Source organism: Camarhynchus parvulus, chromosome 1A, assembly GCF_901933205.1.
Source record: "Camarhynchus parvulus chromosome 1A, STF_HiC, whole genome shotgun sequence".
Lineage (NCBI taxonomy): Eukaryota > Metazoa > Chordata > Aves > Passeriformes > Thraupidae > Camarhynchus > Camarhynchus parvulus.
Genome location: NC_044586.1, coordinates 69,020,371 through 69,040,475, shown reverse-complemented (window position 1 = coordinate 69,040,475; position 20,105 = coordinate 69,020,371). Strand labels below are relative to the sequence as shown.

Sequence of the window (20,105 nt, the reverse complement as noted above, 5' to 3'; positions counted from 1 at the left end):
CACCTTCCCTGCCCTTGGATCACTGCTCCTTATAAAGCAAACACCAAGAAAAAATAAGAAAAATCAATTAAAAATTGACTGAAATCAATAAAATTAATAAAAAATTAACAAAACTCACCCCTGGGGATGTAGATCTTGTAGCCCTCCAGCTTGCCCAGGGGAGGTGTCCAAGCCACCCTCAGGCTGAAAAGTCCTTCTTCTATCACACGGAAATTGGTGACTGGAGGCACAGGAGCTTTGGGGACACAAAAATAGGGCAGAAATGGAGGTGGAAGTGCCGGAATAATGGAAAAGATCCTTGGAAAACCTTTTGTCTTCAGGGACAGAGAGACACAAAGAGGAGAAACACCAACTCTGGTTCCTTAAAATCAATAGTCCCCTCCTGCCAACTCTTTTTTCCAATAGGGGACGAAACATCCCAGGGCAGAAAGTTTGGGAGTTTTCTCTGGGAATGGTGCTGGGATCTGAAACATCCTCTCACAAGCAGAGGAAATCTCCCCTGGGCAGGGGAAACTCCGCGGCTCCTGCAGACTGAGCAGGAATCAAAGCCATGAATCAAAGCCTGCTTTGCTCCCACGGCCACAATTCCAAGGGAGAGGAGCCCGCTTGGATCCAGCCAGCCACGGCAGACGGATTTATGGCTCCTGCCTCTGGCTTCGTGTTGGGGATAATAAAGAGGAGAGATCAAATGGCTTTATTTCCACCCATAAAGACATTCCATCTTCTTGCTGGCAAGTACAGATGAGCCAAACCTCACTGAGGAGGTTTATTTATTCATCCTGTCAGAGAGCTTCCCTCAAGAAGACAAACAATTCCGGACGTCGCAGGGGGTGCGGGGAGGGAACAAAAGGCAGGGAAGAAAGGAAGGAATAATTCTTTAAAAAACCCCTTGGGCAAAGCAGGATTGGGGCTTCATCCAGGGAGCAGGGTGGGATTAGTGAATCCCCTAAACTGTGAAAATCCCTAAAAGCAGAGGTGGTGAAAGTGCAGTCCCACTTTCAAACGTTCTCCTGACATGGGAATGGAGATTCCTGCTTTATTTGTTCATCGGAAAGCCCTCAAAGTCAACCCCTTGAGGGGTGTGGGCAAGCAGAAGAAGAAAAAAAAACCAAAAAGGAAAAAAAAACCCCTACCCTTTGGAAGGAAAGTTTTTTTTGGGAACCAACCCAGGGGCAGCAGAAGAGATCTGCCCCTGGACATTGGTCTGGGTGAGTGACATCAATCTCTACTTCAATAATTGGGGTTTTTTTACTAATTTTATTACAATTACTTTAATATAATTACTTCAATATAATTACTACAGTATAATTACTTTGATAAAGTGCATGATTCTGTCCTGTGCTGGTAATTTTAGCTTCTCTACTGTGCAGTAAATAATTCTTATTAAGATCTTTTCATCTACTCATTTATCATAAGGAATCATTAATTTTAATACAAATTTTATATAATATAAATAAACATGGTTTGCCATCCTTATCCTTGGACAAAGGTTCAACCACACCTCTAAAATTCCTTAGATTTAATGCATTGACAGTCCGGGGTCGGGATTGGATCCAGCCCTGTCCAGGCTCCTCTTGGAGGAGTTTGGAAAGCCAAGGAGCTTCCTGCACCTCAGGACCAATAGAAGCTTCTCTCATAAAATTTGAATCTCCAAACCCATGCCTCCATCTATCTATCCATCCATCCATCCATCCATCCATCCCACCATCCATTCCTCCCTCTCTCCCTCATCCATCCATCTACCCATACATCCATCTGTCCATCCATCTGTCAATCCATCCATCCCACCATTCCATCTATTCTGCTATCCATCCCACCATCTATTCCTCCCTTCCTCCCTCATCCGTCCCTGTCTCCCATCATCCATCCCACCATGCCACCATCCATCCCTCCATCCATCCACCCACCCACCCATCCCTCCATCCATCCCTCCATCGTCCATCCATCATCCATGCCTCCATCCATGCCACTGTGTCATCCATCTATCCTGCTATCCATCTCACCATCCATTCCTTCCTCCCTCATCCATCCATCCATGCCTCCATTCCTCGTGCCTCCATCTGTGGGAATCTATAAAGTCAAAGGGTTTTAAGTTTGTGGGGAAAAAAGACAGGCCTCAGTTACGGCAGAATAAGGAATATTGCTGATGCATCTTGTTAGCTGTAAGAAGACGTGAAGAATAGAACAATAGACTTATGTCTAGTGTTTAGAAATAGCTTTCTAAGTTGCAAAAAGTTTCTATAGCAAAGTTAGATTTTATGAATGGGGTTTTATGCATTGTCTTCCTATAAATGAACAAGCAAGCATTGTTTTAAGTCAAGCTACATGTGCTTATATTGATTGGTTAAAATCACTGTCAATATTCCTTTGCTCTGTGTAATTGGCTAAGACGGGTATTTGGCATTTTGTAACAAGAAGATTCTTTGACTTGCTGCCTGGATTGCGAACTGTCAAGATCTTTACACAGACAAAACTATGGATTAGAAATATTCTGAAAAATAAACAGTTCCCGACGCATTCCAAAGCAGTCCCGTCCCATAGTGCCTGTATATAGCTAGCCGGCGCACCATCCATCATCCATCGCTCCATAATTCATCCATTCCTCGTCCATCCATCCATCAATCCTTTCATCCCACCATCCATCCATCCATCCTTTCATCCCACCATCCATCCCACCATTCCATCATCCATCTATCCCGCTATCCATCCCACCATCCATTCCCCCCTCCCTCATCCATCCATCCATCCATCCCACCATGCTACCATCCATCAATCCATCCACCCACACCCCTCCTTTCATCCCACCATCCCTCCATCCTTCCTTCCTTTCTCCCAAGTTTCCATCCCTCCATCCATCCCTCCCTCCTCTCCAGCTCTGGGTCGGGCGTTTTCCGCAGGGCTGGCCCAGGGGACGCTCACCTGTTTTCCCTTTGGTGGCTGCTGGCTCCCCAAGGACCCCTCCGTAGCTGGCCCTCACCGTCAGCACGTATTTGGTGCTGGGCTTCAGACCTGTCACCAGCACCGTGGTGGTGTCCCCGTCCACCTCCATCTGCCACACAGGGGGACAAGGGACACCGGCGTCACACCCACAGCAGAACGTCAGGCCACCTGCCGCACCTCCTTCCATGAGCAGGAGCCTCTTAAAACCCTCACCCAGAGGCTGTGATCCTCAAATTGTGGAATAACCCAGGAAATAAAACATGGGGAGTGCATTGAGGGTAAAGGTGATCTCAAATTGCTTTGAAGAAAATGAAGGAAAAACAACCAAGAAAGTTCTTTTTTTAAGCTTAGGGAAGGAATTTTTGATGTAACCTGAGGGCAGGAGATGGAAACAGAACTTCAGGATCTCATAATAACAGGGAAAACACAGAAGCTGCCAAGGATGATCATTCCAGTTAAATACAATTTTAATAATTAATACAATTAATAATCTCCACCTTAATAATTTAAGCTTTCATAGCTTTGTTCTATTATTAGGAATCAAGGCTTTTAGGGCAAGTATCTTCTACCCTTCAGTCTAACTCCCAAACTTTGTGCGGTGTGGGATGAGCTGGAGCACACGGCAGCATCCCTCACACAAGGACACGGAAAATCCCAAATTCCTTGCAGATCTCACCAAAATGAACAGCTGGAGGAGCAGGAGATGCTGGATGGGATGGAGTGGCGGCATCACAAAGATAAGGAGAGAAAGGATTGGACATTGGGAAGGTTGGGTGCCACCTCCTAACCAAGCATGACCCCCCAACACTGGGAGCTGAAACCCAGCACTGGGAACTGAAACTGGTGGATCCCATGGTGGATCCACACCCGTGGTGGATCTACAGCTTCACTTCAACCCTCAGGAGTTCCTGCCAATCCTGCTGTCACCGGGATGGCTGAGGGACATGGTGTGACCTCCTAGCCTGGCTGTATCCTCAACATGGGATGAGCCCCCAGCTTTGGGAACTGAAACCCAACACTGGGGACTGAGACTGGTGGATCCAATGGTGGATCTACAGCTTCATGTCAAGCCTCAGGAATTCCCACCAATCCCTCTGTGCCCAGGATGGCTGAGGGACATGGTGCCACCTCCTAACCAGGCTGCGCCCTCAACATGGGATGACCCCCAACTTTGGGAACTGAACCCCAACTTTGGGATCTGCAACTGGTGGATCCCCTGGTGGATCTACACCCATGGTGGATCTACACCTTCACTTCAACCCTCAGGAGTTCCTGCCAATCCCGCTGTCACCAGGATAGCTGAGGGACATGGTGAGACCTCCTAACTGGGCTGTGCCCTCAACAGAGGATGAACCCCCATCTTTGGGAACTGAAACCCAACACTGAAAACTGGAACGGGCAAGTCCCATGGTGCATCTACAGCTTCATGTCAAGCCTCAGGAATTCCCACCAATCCCTCTGTCACCAGGATGGCTGAGGGACACAGTGTGACCTCCTAACCGGGCTGTGCCATCAACATAGGATGACCCCACAACATTGGGAAAGGAAACCCAACACTGGGAACTAAAACCCAACATTGGGGACTGAAACTGGTGGATCCTATGGTGGATCTACAGCTTCACTTCAACCCTCAGGAATTCCTGCCAATCCCTCTGTGCCCAGGATGGCTGGGGGACATGGTGAGACTCCTAACCAGGCTGTGCCCTCAATACGGGATGAACCCCCATCTTTGGGAACTGAAACTGGTGGATCCCATGGTGGATCCACACCCATGGTGGGTCTACAGCTTCACTTCAACCCTCAGGAATTCCTGCCAATCCTGCTGTCACCAGGATGGCTGAGGGATGAGGCTGAAGGATCCAGGATGACTGAAGGAGATGGTGCCACCTCCTAACCGGGCTGTGCCCTCAACACGGGATGAACCCACAATATTGGAAACCGAACCCCAACACTGGAAACTGAAACTGGTAGGTCCCATGGTGCATCTACAGCTTCATGTCAAGCCTCAGGAATTCCCACCAATCCCTCTGTCACCAGGATGGCTGAGGGACATGGTGTGACCTCCTAACCAGGCTACGCCCTCAACACAGGATGAGCCCATAACATTGTGAACTGAATCCAACACTGGGAACTGAACCCTAGCTGGTGCCCTGTAAAATAGGAATATGACCCTACCTGCCTCTGGTGCTCCAGCTGCTCCGGTGACATGGGGTGGACGTGGACACGGTACCCTGTCACCCTGCCCGTGGCTGGCACCCACGAGAGCCTCAGGGAGCTGTGGCTGTGCTGGCTGACACGCAGCTCCCGAGGGCCCAGGATCTGCTCAGCTGCAAGAACACAAAGTAAAGAGTTTGGATTGCATCCCACCGCATGTGACGTCCATGGATGGAGTCAACACATTCCACACAGCGAAAGCCGTGGGTGCCACTCAGGTTGGGAGCACAGGGACACCTGGGATCTGTTTCCAGACAGGAGATGATCCAGCAGGAATTTTTTTGGGCCAGTTTTTTGACAGCACAAAGCAGGAAACCAAAATTTTTTGGTTTAAACTTCCCCAGTGATCATCTGGTTAATGCACAAGGCAGCAGCTCCTCCCTGCCCTTCGCCTTCCCAACACTGGAGAAATCTGCCGGGAAGCTTGGACTCTCCATGGAATTTCCATGGAATGTCACAGGAAGTCTGGATTTTCCATGGAATGTCACAGGGAGCCCTGAAGTGCTGCAGAACCACAAAAGAAGCCAAAAAAAAGAGACCCTTTATAGTCTCAGGTGAAGTTCTCCCCATTTCTACCCCAAGCTTTGAACTCAGCTTCTCCTGAGCTTGTGAGCCAAGAAGGGGCAGGAATTCAGTGCCATCACCTCTGGGTTCACTGCAGTGTAAGGATCTCTTTGGAAATATTTTGGGAAACCTCTTTTTGGGAAACTTCTTCTTGGGAAACCTCTGGATCCTCAGCAGGGAATGGAGTTCTTCTCCAGACCCTGAGCTGTGCTGCCAGAATTCCCTGCGACGACCCCACAACGAAATACCCCAAGGAGCAGAAATGCTGCTCCATCCCATTGCTGCTCCTTTTGTTTGATCCAGCATCAAAATCAAAAAATCAAAAAATAGGGGATACCAGGATCTGGTATCCCTTAAAAAAAAAATAGGGATACCAGGATCTAGTATCCCTAAAAAAATAAAAAATAGGGATACCAGGATATAGTATCCCTAAAAAAATTCAAAAAATAGGGATACCAGGATCTGGTATCCTGAAAAAAAATTCAAAAAATAGGGATACCAGGATCTGGTATCCTTAAAAAAAAATCCAAAAAGAGGGATACCAGGATCTGGTATCCCGAAAAAAAAAAAATAGGGATACCAGGATCTGGTATCCTGAAAAAAAAATTCAAAAAATAGGGATACCAGGATCTCGTATCCCTAAAAAAAAAAAATATGGATACCAGGATCTGGTATCCCTAAACAAACCATGGAGAAGCAGCCACACAAAAACCACCCAGGACCACTGTCCCCAAAACAGGAGCTGCTCCATGAGCTGGTTGCTCCTCTGGGATCACCCAACCCCTCCAGCTCCCTCAGAGGGACGTGGGAAGTTCATCCCCATGGAAGCACATCCAGAGGCTGGCTTGAGCAGATGGAAAGCAGGATCAGAGCAGGACCTGGCCACACCTTGCACCCTGTGCTTGACAGGACGTGGTGGCTCCGAGGCGGTGAAGCAGAGCCTCCGAGAGAGTTTGGCAGCCACATCTGGGAGCAGCTGGAAATCCTCCACGTAAAGCACGTGCTCCGCAGCGGGATCGGAAGCAATCCTGCCCAACTCGTTCTTGTCAGCATCCTTGATCCCTAGGGGAGGGAAAGTGGACATCAAACACCATCCATTGGGCAGGGCAGGCTTTGGAAAGGGGGAGCAACGTGCTGGGCTTTGAGTTTGACTCCAATTTTGGGTTGTGCTGCCAAGGAAAAGGAGGGGACAGGAATGGAGGCTCCAGATGGATGGGGGAAGCAGAGGAAGCCTCTTCCACCAGGGAAAAGAGGTGAGGATTTCTCCAGAGGTGTCATAGAGATGTCTCAGTGCTGGTAATGGGCTGAGGGGTGGGGGAAAGGAACAGGGCAGGATCTGGCCTTGTCGTTCCCACTGGGTACAGAGACATTCCTGTGCCGAGCAGGCAACGGGATTTTGGGAGGCTGTTTGAAAATTCCAGGGTTGAACCAAAGAAAGGGGGAACAACCCACCCACCAAACCAATCCTTCCCCAATTTCACCTCGCATTGGTTCAAACTGACCTGGTTGCTCTTTGTATTGAAACCCCACCACCATTCCTGTCGTTCCCTGAGATATTTGGGGAAGGAAAGGACTTGGTTGGTGGAATTTCACTCTTGGGGATGGGGGCAGCAGTGGAACCTTTCCTCGCTCATGGAATTATTCTGAGGGACATTTTTGAGTCAATCTCTGAGTCCCATTAAGAGAGAACTTCAGAAGCAAAATAATTTTCAATTGTTTTTTCCCTAAATGTCACATCAAAACATTTTGACTTTTATGGAACCATTTATTGAGCCCCTTCTGAATTCACAAGCGGCTTTGACAGATACAAAGCCACAGATTTTCACCGAATAAACCAGTTTTTGACAACAACAACAAAAATATCCAAGAACACAACAATTTTCCTGGGCTTGCAGTGGTTTCCAAAGGCTGAGCCTGGGGATGGGAGTGGTTTTTAGGAAGAGGGTGTTGTAAATCAGGAGTATTCCCCGGGAAGAAGAACAAGGGTTGTTCACACAGGAGAAGAACCAGGGTTGGTCACAGAGGAGAAGAACGAGGGTTGGTGTCACAGAGGATTTGGTGGCCACACATACCCACAGCAAACAGTGTCACCCCCCCGTCGTGCAGGATCCCGGCTCCCTCTTCCATGGAATCGCTGGATTTCCCATCCGTGATCAGAACCACCACCTGCAAGGGTTGGGATGACAGCCAGGGAAGAAACGGGCCCAACGTCAGGAGGTCAGGGTGGGAGCTGTGGGGTTTTGCATCCCTGAAATCCCTCCCTTGGAATGAAATCCTTCAAAAACCCAACACCTGTGAGGAAGCTCCCACGGAATCATTGCCATGAGCTGCTCCCCGTGAGGATCTTTTCTCTGCAGGGCCCCCCTGCCCTTGTGTCTCATCTCTGCTTGGGGCAGGAACTCCAGGAGGAAATTCCTGCCAGCACTGGGAGAGGATTCATCCCTACAAATCCTCACGAGCAGCTCCCAAGGGAGGACTAGGTTTGGGTTGGATACTAGGAAAGAATTCTTCCCTGTGGAGAGGGACAACTCGCAAGATCATGGAGTGACCGGACAAAGTGGGAATGGCTTCCCACTGCCAGAGGGCAGGGATGAGCGGGATATTGGGAAGGAATTCCTGGCTGGGGTGGAATTCCCAGAGAAGCTGCAGCTGTTCCTGGATGCCTGGAAGTGTCCAAGGCTTGTAGGGATGAATTCTCTCCCTGTGCTGGCAGGAATTTCCTCCTGGAGTTCCTTTCCCAAGCAGAGAATGAGACACAAGGGCAGGAGGGCCCTGCAGAGAAGATCCTCAGGGGAGCAGCTCTGCTCCTTCCCAGCTCATGGGAATGATTCCATGGGAGCTTCCTCAGCCCTGGAAGTGCCCAAGGCCAGGTTGGATGGGGTTTAGAGCAGCCTGGCATGGTGGAAGGTGTCCCTGCCCATGGCAGAGGGTGGCACTGGATGGGCTTTGCTTTGCCTTCCAACCCAAACCATTCCAGGATTCTGGGATGACCCAGCTGCTCCCTGGACAACACCCCAGGAGCTCACCCACCTTTGCTGCCTCCTCTGTCAGGGTGTCCTGGTGGGCCAAGGCCTGAGCTGCAAAAGCCAGGGCTGAGCCTGTTTGGAGGCTGCTGCCTTTGGAGGAGAGGTCCTGAGCTGCATCCAGCCTTTCTCTGATGGTCACGTAATCTGTGAGCTCCACGCTCATCCTGGGAATGGGAGATGGGGGAATGAAGAGCAAGGGGTGCGCTGAAAATGGCCATAACCAGCAGTGATGTTGACATTTAGTTTCTTTCCAGTTGCCCAGAGCAGCTGTGGCTGCCCCTGGATCCCTGGAATTGTCCTAGGCCAGGCTGGATGGAGCTTGGAGGAGCCTGGGATAGGGGAAGGTGTCCCTGCCCATGAAAGCTGGAATGAAATGGTCTTTAAGGTCCCTTCCCACCCAAACCATTCCATGGATTCAACTCATGCCAAGAAGTTCTCCTCACAGTGGTCAGGGGAGTGCAGAGAACAAGCTCCAGACCCTGGTACCACAACCCAGGACCTAAAACTTGGAATTTGAGTGTTAAACCCACCCTTCCTGCCCTGAACTGGGAATTTGGGTGTTAAACCCATCCTTCCTGCCCTGAACTGGGAATTTGAGTGTTAAACTCATCTTTCCTGCCCTGAATTTTGAATTTGAGTCTTAAATCCACCTTTCCTACCCTGAACCTAGAATTTGAGTGCTAAATCCATCCTTCCTGCCCTGAACTGGGAATTTGAGTGCTAAATCCATCCTTCCTGCCCTGAACTGGGAATTTGAGTGTCAAACCCATCCTTCCTGCCCTGAACTCAGAATTTGAGTGTTAAATCCACCTTTCCTGCCCTGAACTAGGAATTTGAGTGCTAAATCCACCTTTCCTGCCCTGAACCTAGAATTTGAGTGCTAAATCCATCCTTCCTGCCCTGAACTGGGAATTTGAGTGTCAAACCCATCCTTCCTGCCCTGAACTGGGAATTTGAGTGTTAAACCCATCCTTCCTGCCCTGAAAGAATTCCCTGTGGCCAAGCACCTCTGGATGACTCTGCTGAGGGTCCAGCTCTTGCTCAGAGGTTCCCCAGAGCTGCGGGAGCTCTTCACCCACGAGCTGGATCCCAGGAGAGGCTGGAGGAGGAGGGTCAGACCCACCTTGGTGTCTCCCCATACAGAGCCAGGCCCAGCTGGACTCCTCCTGTTCCCGTCTCTGTGCTCTCGAAGGATCTGGCCACGCTCCTGATGAAATCCTGGAGCAGCTGGGAGCTCTCCTTCCCTGTGCTTCCCTCCGAGTGCCCCACCAGGAACAGGACCTTGGCCACCTCTGCTATCCTGCAGGCTGCGGGACAAGAGGGACAGGGAGTGAGGGACACCCCCAGAGCCACCCGAATTCCCAGGACACCGAGAGGAAGGAGTGCTTCCCTTCCACATGTTCAGGTGCTTCCCAGAGTGTTGCGCTCTCCTTAATTTCCTCCTAATTCTTCATTCGGATGTTCTGACCCAGGAGAAGCTTCTCATCCAGAGGTGCCCCATCCTGGGAAGTCTCCAAGGCCAGGAAAACCTGGGACAGTGGAAGGTCCCTGTCCATGGCAGAGCTTCCACCATCCATCCTGATTTTTGGGAGTCTTCCTCACCCCACCCTCATTTGCATCCGGGGATAATGAGGAGGAAAACAACAAATATGGGATTCCAAAGGGTGGGATGGTGCCCTTTTCCCTATAAGTGTGACAATCCCAGCTCACTCTGGGGGCTTTCCTTTTTATTTCTTTTTTTTTTGTCAAAAATTTCCCAAAACCTCGGAATTCCTGCTTGGATCATGCAGCCGGAGCTGTCATGGGAAATGTGGGATGCTAAAGATATTTGGATTGGTGCCTTCTGGAGGAAATCCCACCCTGGACAGCTCTATCAATCACAGGGGGATAGGATGGGAGGTGGAATTTTCCATGAACATCCCGTTCCATCCATCACGGCTTTGCCAGAGACATCTCCAAAAGTTGATTTATTGCCCCGCTCCCAGCCCGGAATTAAACACCACTGGAGTTAATTGATGGACAGCAGCTTAATCAAGCTAATTTCCGAGCTGATGCTGAAGATTCCATTAACTCCTTGTTGAATTTAACGGATTTAGATGGATCTGCACCTCCAAACCTGGGGGTTGTTGGAAAAAGGAGGATCCCACCCAGCCTGGGACAATCCTGGGAGCTCTGGATTCACTCTGGGGGATGCTCCCAAGGATCTCCCCCTCTGAGACCAAAAAATACATCCATGAGGCTCTTCCCTGAAACTCCTTCTCCTCCTGCTTTTTGGATGCAGCCCCTCGTCCCCAAAAGCTCTTTGTGGGCCTGCATGGAGCTGGGGAGGTGAATCCTTGTGCCATCCCAAACTCCCTAAAAACCAGGAGAAGGATTCAAGGCTTCCTTGAGGATTTTCCTCTCCCATTTCCCGTGTGGTGGCTGGAACTAGGTATTGGAATTCAGAGGGGATTTGTTTTCCCTTTCTCCCCACTTTCCTCTGAAGCAGAGGCAGGACGCTGAGCAGAGCCCTGATTGCTCCATGAATCCCAGAGCAGGAACTCAGGCCATGAATTCAAGCCTGAATTCAGTCCCAGATTCAGGCCTGAAATCAATCCCAGAGCTGGAATTCAGCCCTGAATTCAATCCCAGATTCAGGCCCTGAATTCAGTCCCAGAGCAGGAACTCAGGCCATGAATTCAGGCCTGAATTCAATCCCAGATTCAGGCCCTGAATTCAATCCCAGAGCAGGAACTCAGGCCATGAATTCAATCCCAGATTCAGGCCTGAATTCAATCCCAGAGCAGGAACTCAGGCATGAATTCAGGCCATGAATTCAATCCCAGATTCAGGCCTGAATTCAGTCCCAGAGCAGGAATTCAGTCCCTGAATTCAATCCCAGATTCAGGCCTGAATTCAATCCCAGAGCAGGAACTCAGGCCATGAATTCAGGCCATGAATTCAATCCCAGATTCAGGCCCTGAATTCAATCCCAGAGCAGGAATTCGGGCCCTGAATTCCTCTGAGGATCTTCTCTGCAGGGCCCCCTGCCCTTGTGTCCCATCTCTGCTTGGGGCAGGAATTCCGGGAGGCAATTCCTGCCAGCACGGGGAGAGGATTCATCCCTACAAGCCCTGAATTCCTTTCGAGGTGCTCTGTTATCCACACCATCCCAACCCAACAGAGTCCTGAGCAGGAATTAAAGGCACCACAGCTCCACCCTGACAGATCCATGTGCGGATCCAGGAAAATCTGCTTGGGAAACGGATTTTAGTCCTGCAAAATGTCCCAAATGCTGCACCCGTGGTGACCCAGGTGTCACTTGTCACTTGTCACTCACCTTCATGAGCAGCCCCAGCTCGGAAGGGCCCCGTGGCCAGCGCCAGGACAAGGATCTGGGCACACAACATTTCCCTTGGGAAGCAGCTCCTGGGAATTCCTGGGAGCCAGCGTGGAGCCTGGAGAGCCCCTCACCTGCAGAGGGAAAGAGGTTGGAGCTGGGGCCACCTGAGGGTGACGCTCCCACCCACGCTCAGTGCCAGGAAAAGCTTTTCTCCAGCTGAAAAGGCTCCTCCTGGCTTGGAAAATTGGGATTCAAATCCATAAATCCTGAAATTCCTTAATTTCTTTGCTAATTCTGAGATTTCATCTTTGCCCCCCCCACCCTTACCCAACATCCGCCTGAGACAATGAAGCCCAAATGGGAATATTGGTGGTGGGATAAAAGGAGGACAAACTTCCCACTTCAATTAATCCGGGAGAAACGGCCTGGAAAATCAGGAATCAGCTGCATCCAACCCTGATCTCCAGGCTCCTAAATCCAGGATGAACTTCCTTGAGGAGCCAGCTCACCACGCCAGAGGAATCTGGAATTTTGGTTATTGCTGGTGGTTTAATGACTCCCCAGAACTGCTGCAGAATTCCTGTGACATTCCATGGAAAACAGAGAATTCTCCCTGTGGAACAGAAGTGGTGCTGCCAAAAAGGAATTTTTATTCTTTTTTAATGGGCAATCAAATGTTGTTTTCCTGCTCTGAGCCTCACCTGCTCCCAGGGAATTGTGGACAACTTCCAAGGTGGAAATTATGGATTCAGGGAAAAAATAAATCTCAATGGCTTCATCCACCTTCACTCTTTCCCAGGGATTTCATTCCAATTAACACCAGGAATTAATGAGAATAAGGAGTCTCTCTTAGATTTCTGTGACAAGGAATGTTCCAGGAGTTTGGGATGGAGGATTTCAGCTTGGGAGCATCCAGAGGAAAAGCAGGAAATGTCATTCCCAGGACCTGGTGAGTCCTGGGAATGACATCCAGGCCCTCCTCTCCTTTTTCCTGCTCCATGATGACTCCCCACAAATCAGATTTTCACATTAAAAACACATTTATAATCCAAATTTAGAGGCTTTTCCAAGCAGAAAATTCCAGCCGACTGTTTCTTGGGAAGATCACCTCCAGGCAGAACCTTCCTCCCTCTCCAAGAAGCACAATTTGAGGGAAAAAAATGTTGGATTTGCCAGTGCAGCTGCTGCAAACAGCAAGGGAGGGGTTTGGTGCCCTGAGCTCCAATTCCTGCAAGAAATCCCAGGAGAGGAGGGAAGATTTGGGGCGGGTGACTCCAAAGGGGAATTTTGTTGGGAATCACCGCTCATCAGATGGATTCATGGAACAAAGAATGGGATATCTGCAGTTTTGTCACCCTGCTGCCACGTGGGGCATCCAAGGGGTGACGTTTGTTCCTCTGCTCTCCCTTAAAAAAGGTGGAATGGGATTGCACGTTCTCAAATAAGGAATATCTCCAGGGAAGCAGGATCCATGGCCAAGGAGAGGTGGGGGATTTGTGGGAAAATCGTTGGGTTTGAAGGAGGTGGGGGTTAAAAAAAAAGGGGGAAAAAAGGGTTGGAAAGTGATGGATGAAGAGATGGAGTGCCTGGCTGGCAGCCAGGGCTGCGCCGCTCGGTTCCTCCAGCTGGAACTTTTCCAGGTTATTCACATTTCCAAGTGCCCCTGAGGGGAACAGGAGCTGGGACAAAGGAAACAAAGATCTCAAAGGTTCTGCATCCCCTGGTCTTGGGTCTCTGCTGCTCAGAGTGACCCCGAGATGTGTCAGAAAGTCTCTTTTCCCAGCCTGGCAGTCGAAGAAGGAGTTGGAGCTTTTCATTTCTCGGTCTCAAGGTTGTTCATTGTTTCTTATCTATAAAATTCTTTCTCCTGGCCTGCTGAGGTCTGTCCAGCAGGTGAGACAGAGGCACTCTGCCTGCTCCCGGGGTGGTGTTATCTTCTTATACTAAAAACTACATGTACAATGTTTACAATTCCTTCCCAATACCCATCACCTGTGTTAGACACTGAGCTTCTACTCCAAACCAATCCAAAAGTGCCACCATCACCCAGAAGATGGAGGCCAAGAAGAAGAAGAAGGAGAAAGGCTGGACACACCCAGATTCCTCCATCTTGCCTCCTGAACCCCCATTCTAAAATCACCAAAAAATCTATTTTTCACCCAGTGATAAATTCACTATCATTCCACTTAAACTTTCGTGGCTTGTAACTCTTCATATAAAGGTTGGTAATTGTTTTTTCCAAGGGCTAAATCAAAGGCACGGGGGTCTGAGGCTCTGTGACAAGGTCTCTGAGCCCCCTGGGCAGGGGCTCGAGCCCTCCAGGGCAGCCAGAGGAATTTCCTGGGTTCCCACACCCTGGGAGCCTCCTGGGTTTGGGGCAGGGGAAATTCTCCCAGCAGGAATCTTGCTGCCTCCAGATTCGCTTTTGCTGGAATAAGGACATGGAAGGAGGCAGCAAGGAGAATTTGGGCAAATCGGAATTCCCCAGTTCCCATCTCCTGACCCAACGCCCCATCCATGGCCAGGTAGGAATTGGATGGGCTTTAGAGTCCTTTCCAACACAACCCCTGAGTGATTCCCTGATTTCTGGGCAATGGGAATGGGAGAGGCGGAACCAGAGGCACCCCCTGCCCAGTCAGGAGGAGATCCCCCAATCCCTGAGCTGGAGCCAAGGATCTGAACCCGAATCTCTGGCTTTTCCCATTAATTTAATTATTCATTCCACGGGAAGGTGAGGCCTGAGGTGAGAATATCCCAGAGCTTCGGCACCACCTGCAGATCACAAATCTCAAAGAGTCACACTCCATCCATCCATCTGTCCATCCGTCCGTCCGTCCATCCGTCCCCTACTCCCCCAGGTTTTCCCACTCCCAGACAAGCCATGCTTGGGATAACTGAGTGAACCCAGAAAGGACCAAGTGACACCCAAAAACCCAATGATCCCCAAAATGACCAAATGACACCCTAAAAGGATCAAATGACATCCAAAAACCCAGTGATCACCAAAATGACCAAATGACACCCAAAAAGGATCAAATGACGTCCAAAAACCCAGTGATCCCCAAAATGATCAAATGACACCCAAAAATCCAGTGATACTAAAATTCCAGTGATCTCCAAAAATCCAGTAGCACCCAAAAAGGTCCAAATGATGCCCATAAATCCAGTGATCCCAAAAATGACCAAATGACACCCAAAAATCCAGTGATCCCAAAATTCTAGTGACACCCAGCAAGGACCAAATGATGCCCAAAACCCCATAATTCCAGTGTCACCCAGAAAGAATAAAATGATGCCCAAAAAGCCAGTGATTCTAAAATTCCAGTGATCCCCAAAATGACCAAATGAGACCCAAAAAGAAGCAAACAACATCCAAAAGCCTAGTGATCCTAAAAACCCAGGGGTCCCAAAAATCCAGTAACACCCAGAAAGGACCCAGTGACAACCAAAAATCCGGTGATCCCAAAATTCCAGTGACACCCAAAAAGGACCAAGTGACACCCAAAAATCCAGGGATCCCAAACATGAAGTGGCACCCAAAAAGGACCAAATGACACCCAAAAATCCAGTGACACCCAGAAAAGACCAAATGACACCCAAAAACCCAATGATCCCAAAATTCCAGTGATCCCAAAAAAGGATCAAATGACACCCACAAACCCAGCGATCCCAAAAATCCAGCAACACCCAAAAAGGACCGAATGACACCCAAAACCCCAATGATCCCAAAATTCCAGTGATCCCAAAAAACGACCAAATGACACCCAAAAACCCAGTGATCCCAAAATTCCAGCAACACCCAAAAACGACCAAATGACACCCAAAAACCCAGTGATCCCAAAATTCCAGTGATTCCAAAAAAGGACCAAGTGACACCCGAAAATCCAGGGATCCCAAACATGAAGTGGTACCCAAAAAGGACCAAATGACACCCAAAAATCCAGTGATCCCAAAATTCCAGTGATCCCAAAAATGACCAAATGACACCCAAAACCCCAGTGATCCCAAAAGTCCAGCAACACCCAAAAAGGACCAAATGACACCCAAAAATCCGGTGATCCCAAAATTCCAGTGACACCCAAAAAGGACCAAGTGACACCCAAAAACCCAGTGATCCCAGAAGTCCAGCAACACCCAAAAATGACTGAATGACACCCAAAATTCCAGTGATCCCAAAAAACGACCAAATGACACCCAAAACCCCAGTGATCCCAAAAGTCCAGTGATCCCAAAAACCAAGTGACACCCGAAAATCCGGGGATCAAAGGACCAAATACCCAAAATTAATTCAAAGACCAAATGACACCCAAAACCCCAATGATCCCAAAAATCCAGCAACACCCAAAAACGACCAAATGACACCCAAAAACCCAGTGATCCCAAAATTCCAGCAACACCCAAAAACGACTGAATGACACCCAAAATTCCAGTGATCCCCAAAAATGACCAAATGATACCCAAAACCCCAATGATCCCAAAATTCCCGTGATCCCAAAAAATGACCAATGACACCCAAAAATCCAGTGATCCCAAAAAACGACCAAATGACATACAAAAACCCAGTGATCCCAAGAATCCAGTAACACCCAAAAAGGACCAAATGACGACCAAAAATCCAGTGATCCCAAAATTCCAGTGATCCCAAAAAGGACAAAATGACACCCAAAAGAGCCAGGACATGTCCCCATATCCCTGTGCCAACGCTCCAAACAGAACCTCCAGCCCTTCCCAAGGATCCTTGGAGCTGCAAGAAAATTGGGAAGCCCCAACATTCCCCGTCCCCTTCCTGGTGCAGTGACCACGGGAAGCAATTCCTGCAAATTCCACCCCAAACCACAAAGAGCCTCAAGGCCTTCTGAGACATTCCAGGAATCTTCTCCTGGTGGTCGATTTCCTCCTCTCCCTGGAATGAAAACCATTTCCCTTGCAATTCCTGATTGCAGCAGAATTCCCATTATTTTGGGGCCACAATGGAGAGCAGCCAAAAACCAAAAATTGTGAATTAAAACCAAATTTGTGGAACATCATTCCAGAATCTTCTCCTGGTGGTCGATTTCCTCCTCTCCCTGGAATGAAAACCATTTCCCTGCAATTCCTGATTGCAGCAGAATTCCTGTTATTTTGGGGCCACAATGAAGAGCAGCCAAAAAAAATATTAAAAATTGTGAATTAAAATGAAATTTGTGGAACGTCATTCCAGAATCCACAGGGAATTGGGAGTGGATCTCAGTCCCCACCACCACTGGTGCTCCTGGGGCAGGAAAAGCTGGATTGGGAAAGGGGCAAATCCGCAGCTGGATGTGGATTCTGAATCCATTGCCACGATCAAACCTGCGGCAGGAAAGGAGAATTCCACTCTGGAATTTGGGAGTTCCCCAGCCAGGAATGGCCCCAGATCAACCCTTCCCGCTGCTTCTCCCAAAATATCCGTTTTGTTGGAATTACAACCATTCCCAGGGGATTTGCTCCGTTGCTGTCCCAGCTTTGATCCAGGACTTGCTTCACACAGAACAAGGGAGATCAGAGGGAAAATCCATCTCCTCATCCCACTGGTGGGAACTTTTCTGGGATCAGATCCTGCCCACTCCATGCTCAGACCCCCTGGATGCATCAAAGGAGCAACAGGAATTGGATTCTTCCCAGAAACACCTCAAAAAACCCCAAAACAAATCCATGGGAGCTCTGGCGATGCCGACAGAGCTCAAGGAGCATTTGGGGCAACGCTCTCAGGAACATGGTGGGATTTTGGGATTTGGGATTGAGCGGCACTTTGGTGACCCCTTCCAACCCTGGGTATTCCATGATGCTCGGGAATCTCCTTCCCAAGCTCTCCCTGAGCCACGTCCCACCGGGGCAGGTCAAAAATCATCCCAAAATCCCAGTTCCAGACAGGTTTGGGGCACCTCGGGCCCTTTGGGGCAGCACCAAGGGATTGAAAACCATGGATTTTCACCAAGGGGTTCCAATTGTGCAGCAAGGGGGAAGAGGGGCTGCTTCTGCTTCCTCGTCATCCTCATCCTCCCCACCAATGGCTGCTGCCTCCTCATCATCTTCATCCTTCTCATCCTCCCCATTGGGAGCTGCCAATCTCTTCTTCCTCCCCAGTCTCCCCATGTGGTGCTTCCTCATCCACAGCTGCTTCCTTCTCATCCTCCTCTTCCTCCCCTTTGGAAGCTGCTGCTCCTCATCCTCCTCTTCCTCCTCATCTTGAGGTGCTGCCTCCTCATCCTCCTCCTCCCTCCTCATTAGCTGGAATTGCTGCCTCCTTATCTTCCTCATCCTCCCCTTTGGAAGCTGCTGCTCCTCATCCTCATTTTCCTCATCTGGAACTGCTGCTGCCTCCTCATCCTCGGGAATTCCTGCCTCCTTATCTTCCTCATCCTCCCCTTTGGAAGCCGCTACTCCTCATGCTCCTCTTCCTCCTCATTTTCCTCATCTGGAACTGCTGCCTCCTCATCTTCATCTTCCCCCATCAGGAGCTGCTGCTTCCTCATCCTCCTCCTCATTCTCCTCATCGGGAATTGCTGCCTCCTTATCTTCCTCATCCCTTTGGAAGGTGCTGCCTCCTCATCCTCCTCATCTTCTTCATCCTCCCCCCTGGGAGCTGCCGCCGCCTCCTCATCCTCCTAATCCTTCTCATCTGGAGCTGCTCCCTCCTCATCATCCTCATCTTCCCCCATCAGAACCCTGCCTCCTCATCCTCCTCTTCCTCAGGAGCTGCTGCCTCCTCATCCTCCTCTTCCTCCCCCATCAGGAGATGCTGCCTCCTCATCCTCTCCCCCGGGAGCTGCTGCCTCCTCATCCTCCTCTTCCTCCCCATCGGAAGCTGCTCCCTCCTCATCCTCCCCCTTGGGAGCCGCTGCTTCCTCTTCCTCCTCCTCCTCCCCCGGCCCCTCTCCCTCCTTTCCCCTCCGCAGCTCTTTAACTGCAACCTGAGACCGAAGAGTGGCAAAAAACCCCAAAAAACCAAAAAACCCAAAACCAAACCCAAAGCCGAAACCCTGCACGGACACACAGACAGACAGACAGACAGACGGACCGTGCTGCTCACCCGGCTTCTCCCCCGTTTCCCAGCAGCGTCCCGGGGTCCCCGCGCCGGGAATCCGCGGCGGAGAAACTTCCAAGGGCTGGGGAAAAGCAGAAAATCAGGAATTCTGAGGCGGGAGGAGGGGCTGCTCCAGGCGGGACCCCCCCTCCAGCTGCCCTTCCTCCCCTGGGACGGACAGACGGACGGACGGACGGACAGACGGATGGATGGAAGGAACGGGGCAGGCACGGGATGCCACCCCGCGCGCTCCGGGCAGGAATGTGGGAATGGAAAGGAGGGAGAAAGGGAGGGAAAGGGTGGGGGAAAAAAATTAAAATATTTTTACCTCGTGGGCATAAAACGATGATAAAATAACTGGGATGTTTGCAAGGGAAGGGGCCGGCGCAGGGAAAGGGGCAGAGTTTGTTCCCGGGGAGATGAAAACTCCAGGTATCAGCACCTGGAGAGGGTGGAAAACACCAGGATTGGGGGGAAAAAAAAGATTTATGGCAAAACGTGGGAGTCTGACATTGCCGGGGGGCACAGGTGGGGGCAGCACAAATGAAATCCTGATTGATCTCCTCTCCCCACAGCAGAGATTCCTGTGGAATTGTCTCCTGGATGGAGAACTGGAGGCACTGAGGAACTGGGGCAGGAAGGGGAGTGCAGGATCAAATGTTCGGGAAATGACCCCAAAAAGGACCCGAGCGTCGCCTGGCTCTGCGGGGTGGGGACAGTGCGGTGACCCCAAAGCTCCGGGTCAGATGGGCAGGGAAGGAGTGGGACACATTCCATGGGAATTCCTGGGGAGGGAGGGCAGCTCCAAACAGGATCATAGGAATAAATCTCAATTCTGAACCTCAGCTCCAAACAGGATCAAGGGAATAAATCTGAATTCTCAGCCCTGGCATCAAACAGGATCCCAGGAATAAATCGGAATTCTCACTCTCCTGGGACCAAACAGGATCCCTGGAATAAATCTCAATTCTGAACCCCAGCTCCAAACAGGATC

At 50.0% G+C, this 20,105-nt stretch overlaps 1 protein-coding gene across 1 annotated transcript in view; it reads right to left on the bottom strand.

The window, feature by feature from the left end:
* LOC115910598 (collagen alpha-1(VII) chain-like) overlaps positions 1 to 19,376 on the bottom strand; it is a 107,296-nt gene extending 87,920 nt beyond the window's left edge. Inside the window, 9 exon segments of the mRNA XM_030960850.1 lie at positions 119 to 235; positions 2,920 to 3,049; positions 5,116 to 5,267; positions 6,607 to 6,780; positions 7,791 to 7,884; positions 8,749 to 8,908; positions 9,868 to 10,051; positions 12,064 to 12,197; positions 19,118 to 19,376. Of these exon segments, the coding sequence (XP_030816710.1) occupies positions 119 to 235; positions 2,920 to 3,049; positions 5,116 to 5,267; positions 6,607 to 6,780; positions 7,791 to 7,884; positions 8,749 to 8,908; positions 9,868 to 10,051; positions 12,064 to 12,133 (1,081 nt within the window). The 5' untranslated portion in view covers positions 12,134 to 12,197; positions 19,118 to 19,376.
* Positions 19,377 to 20,105: the final 729 nt, after the last annotated feature.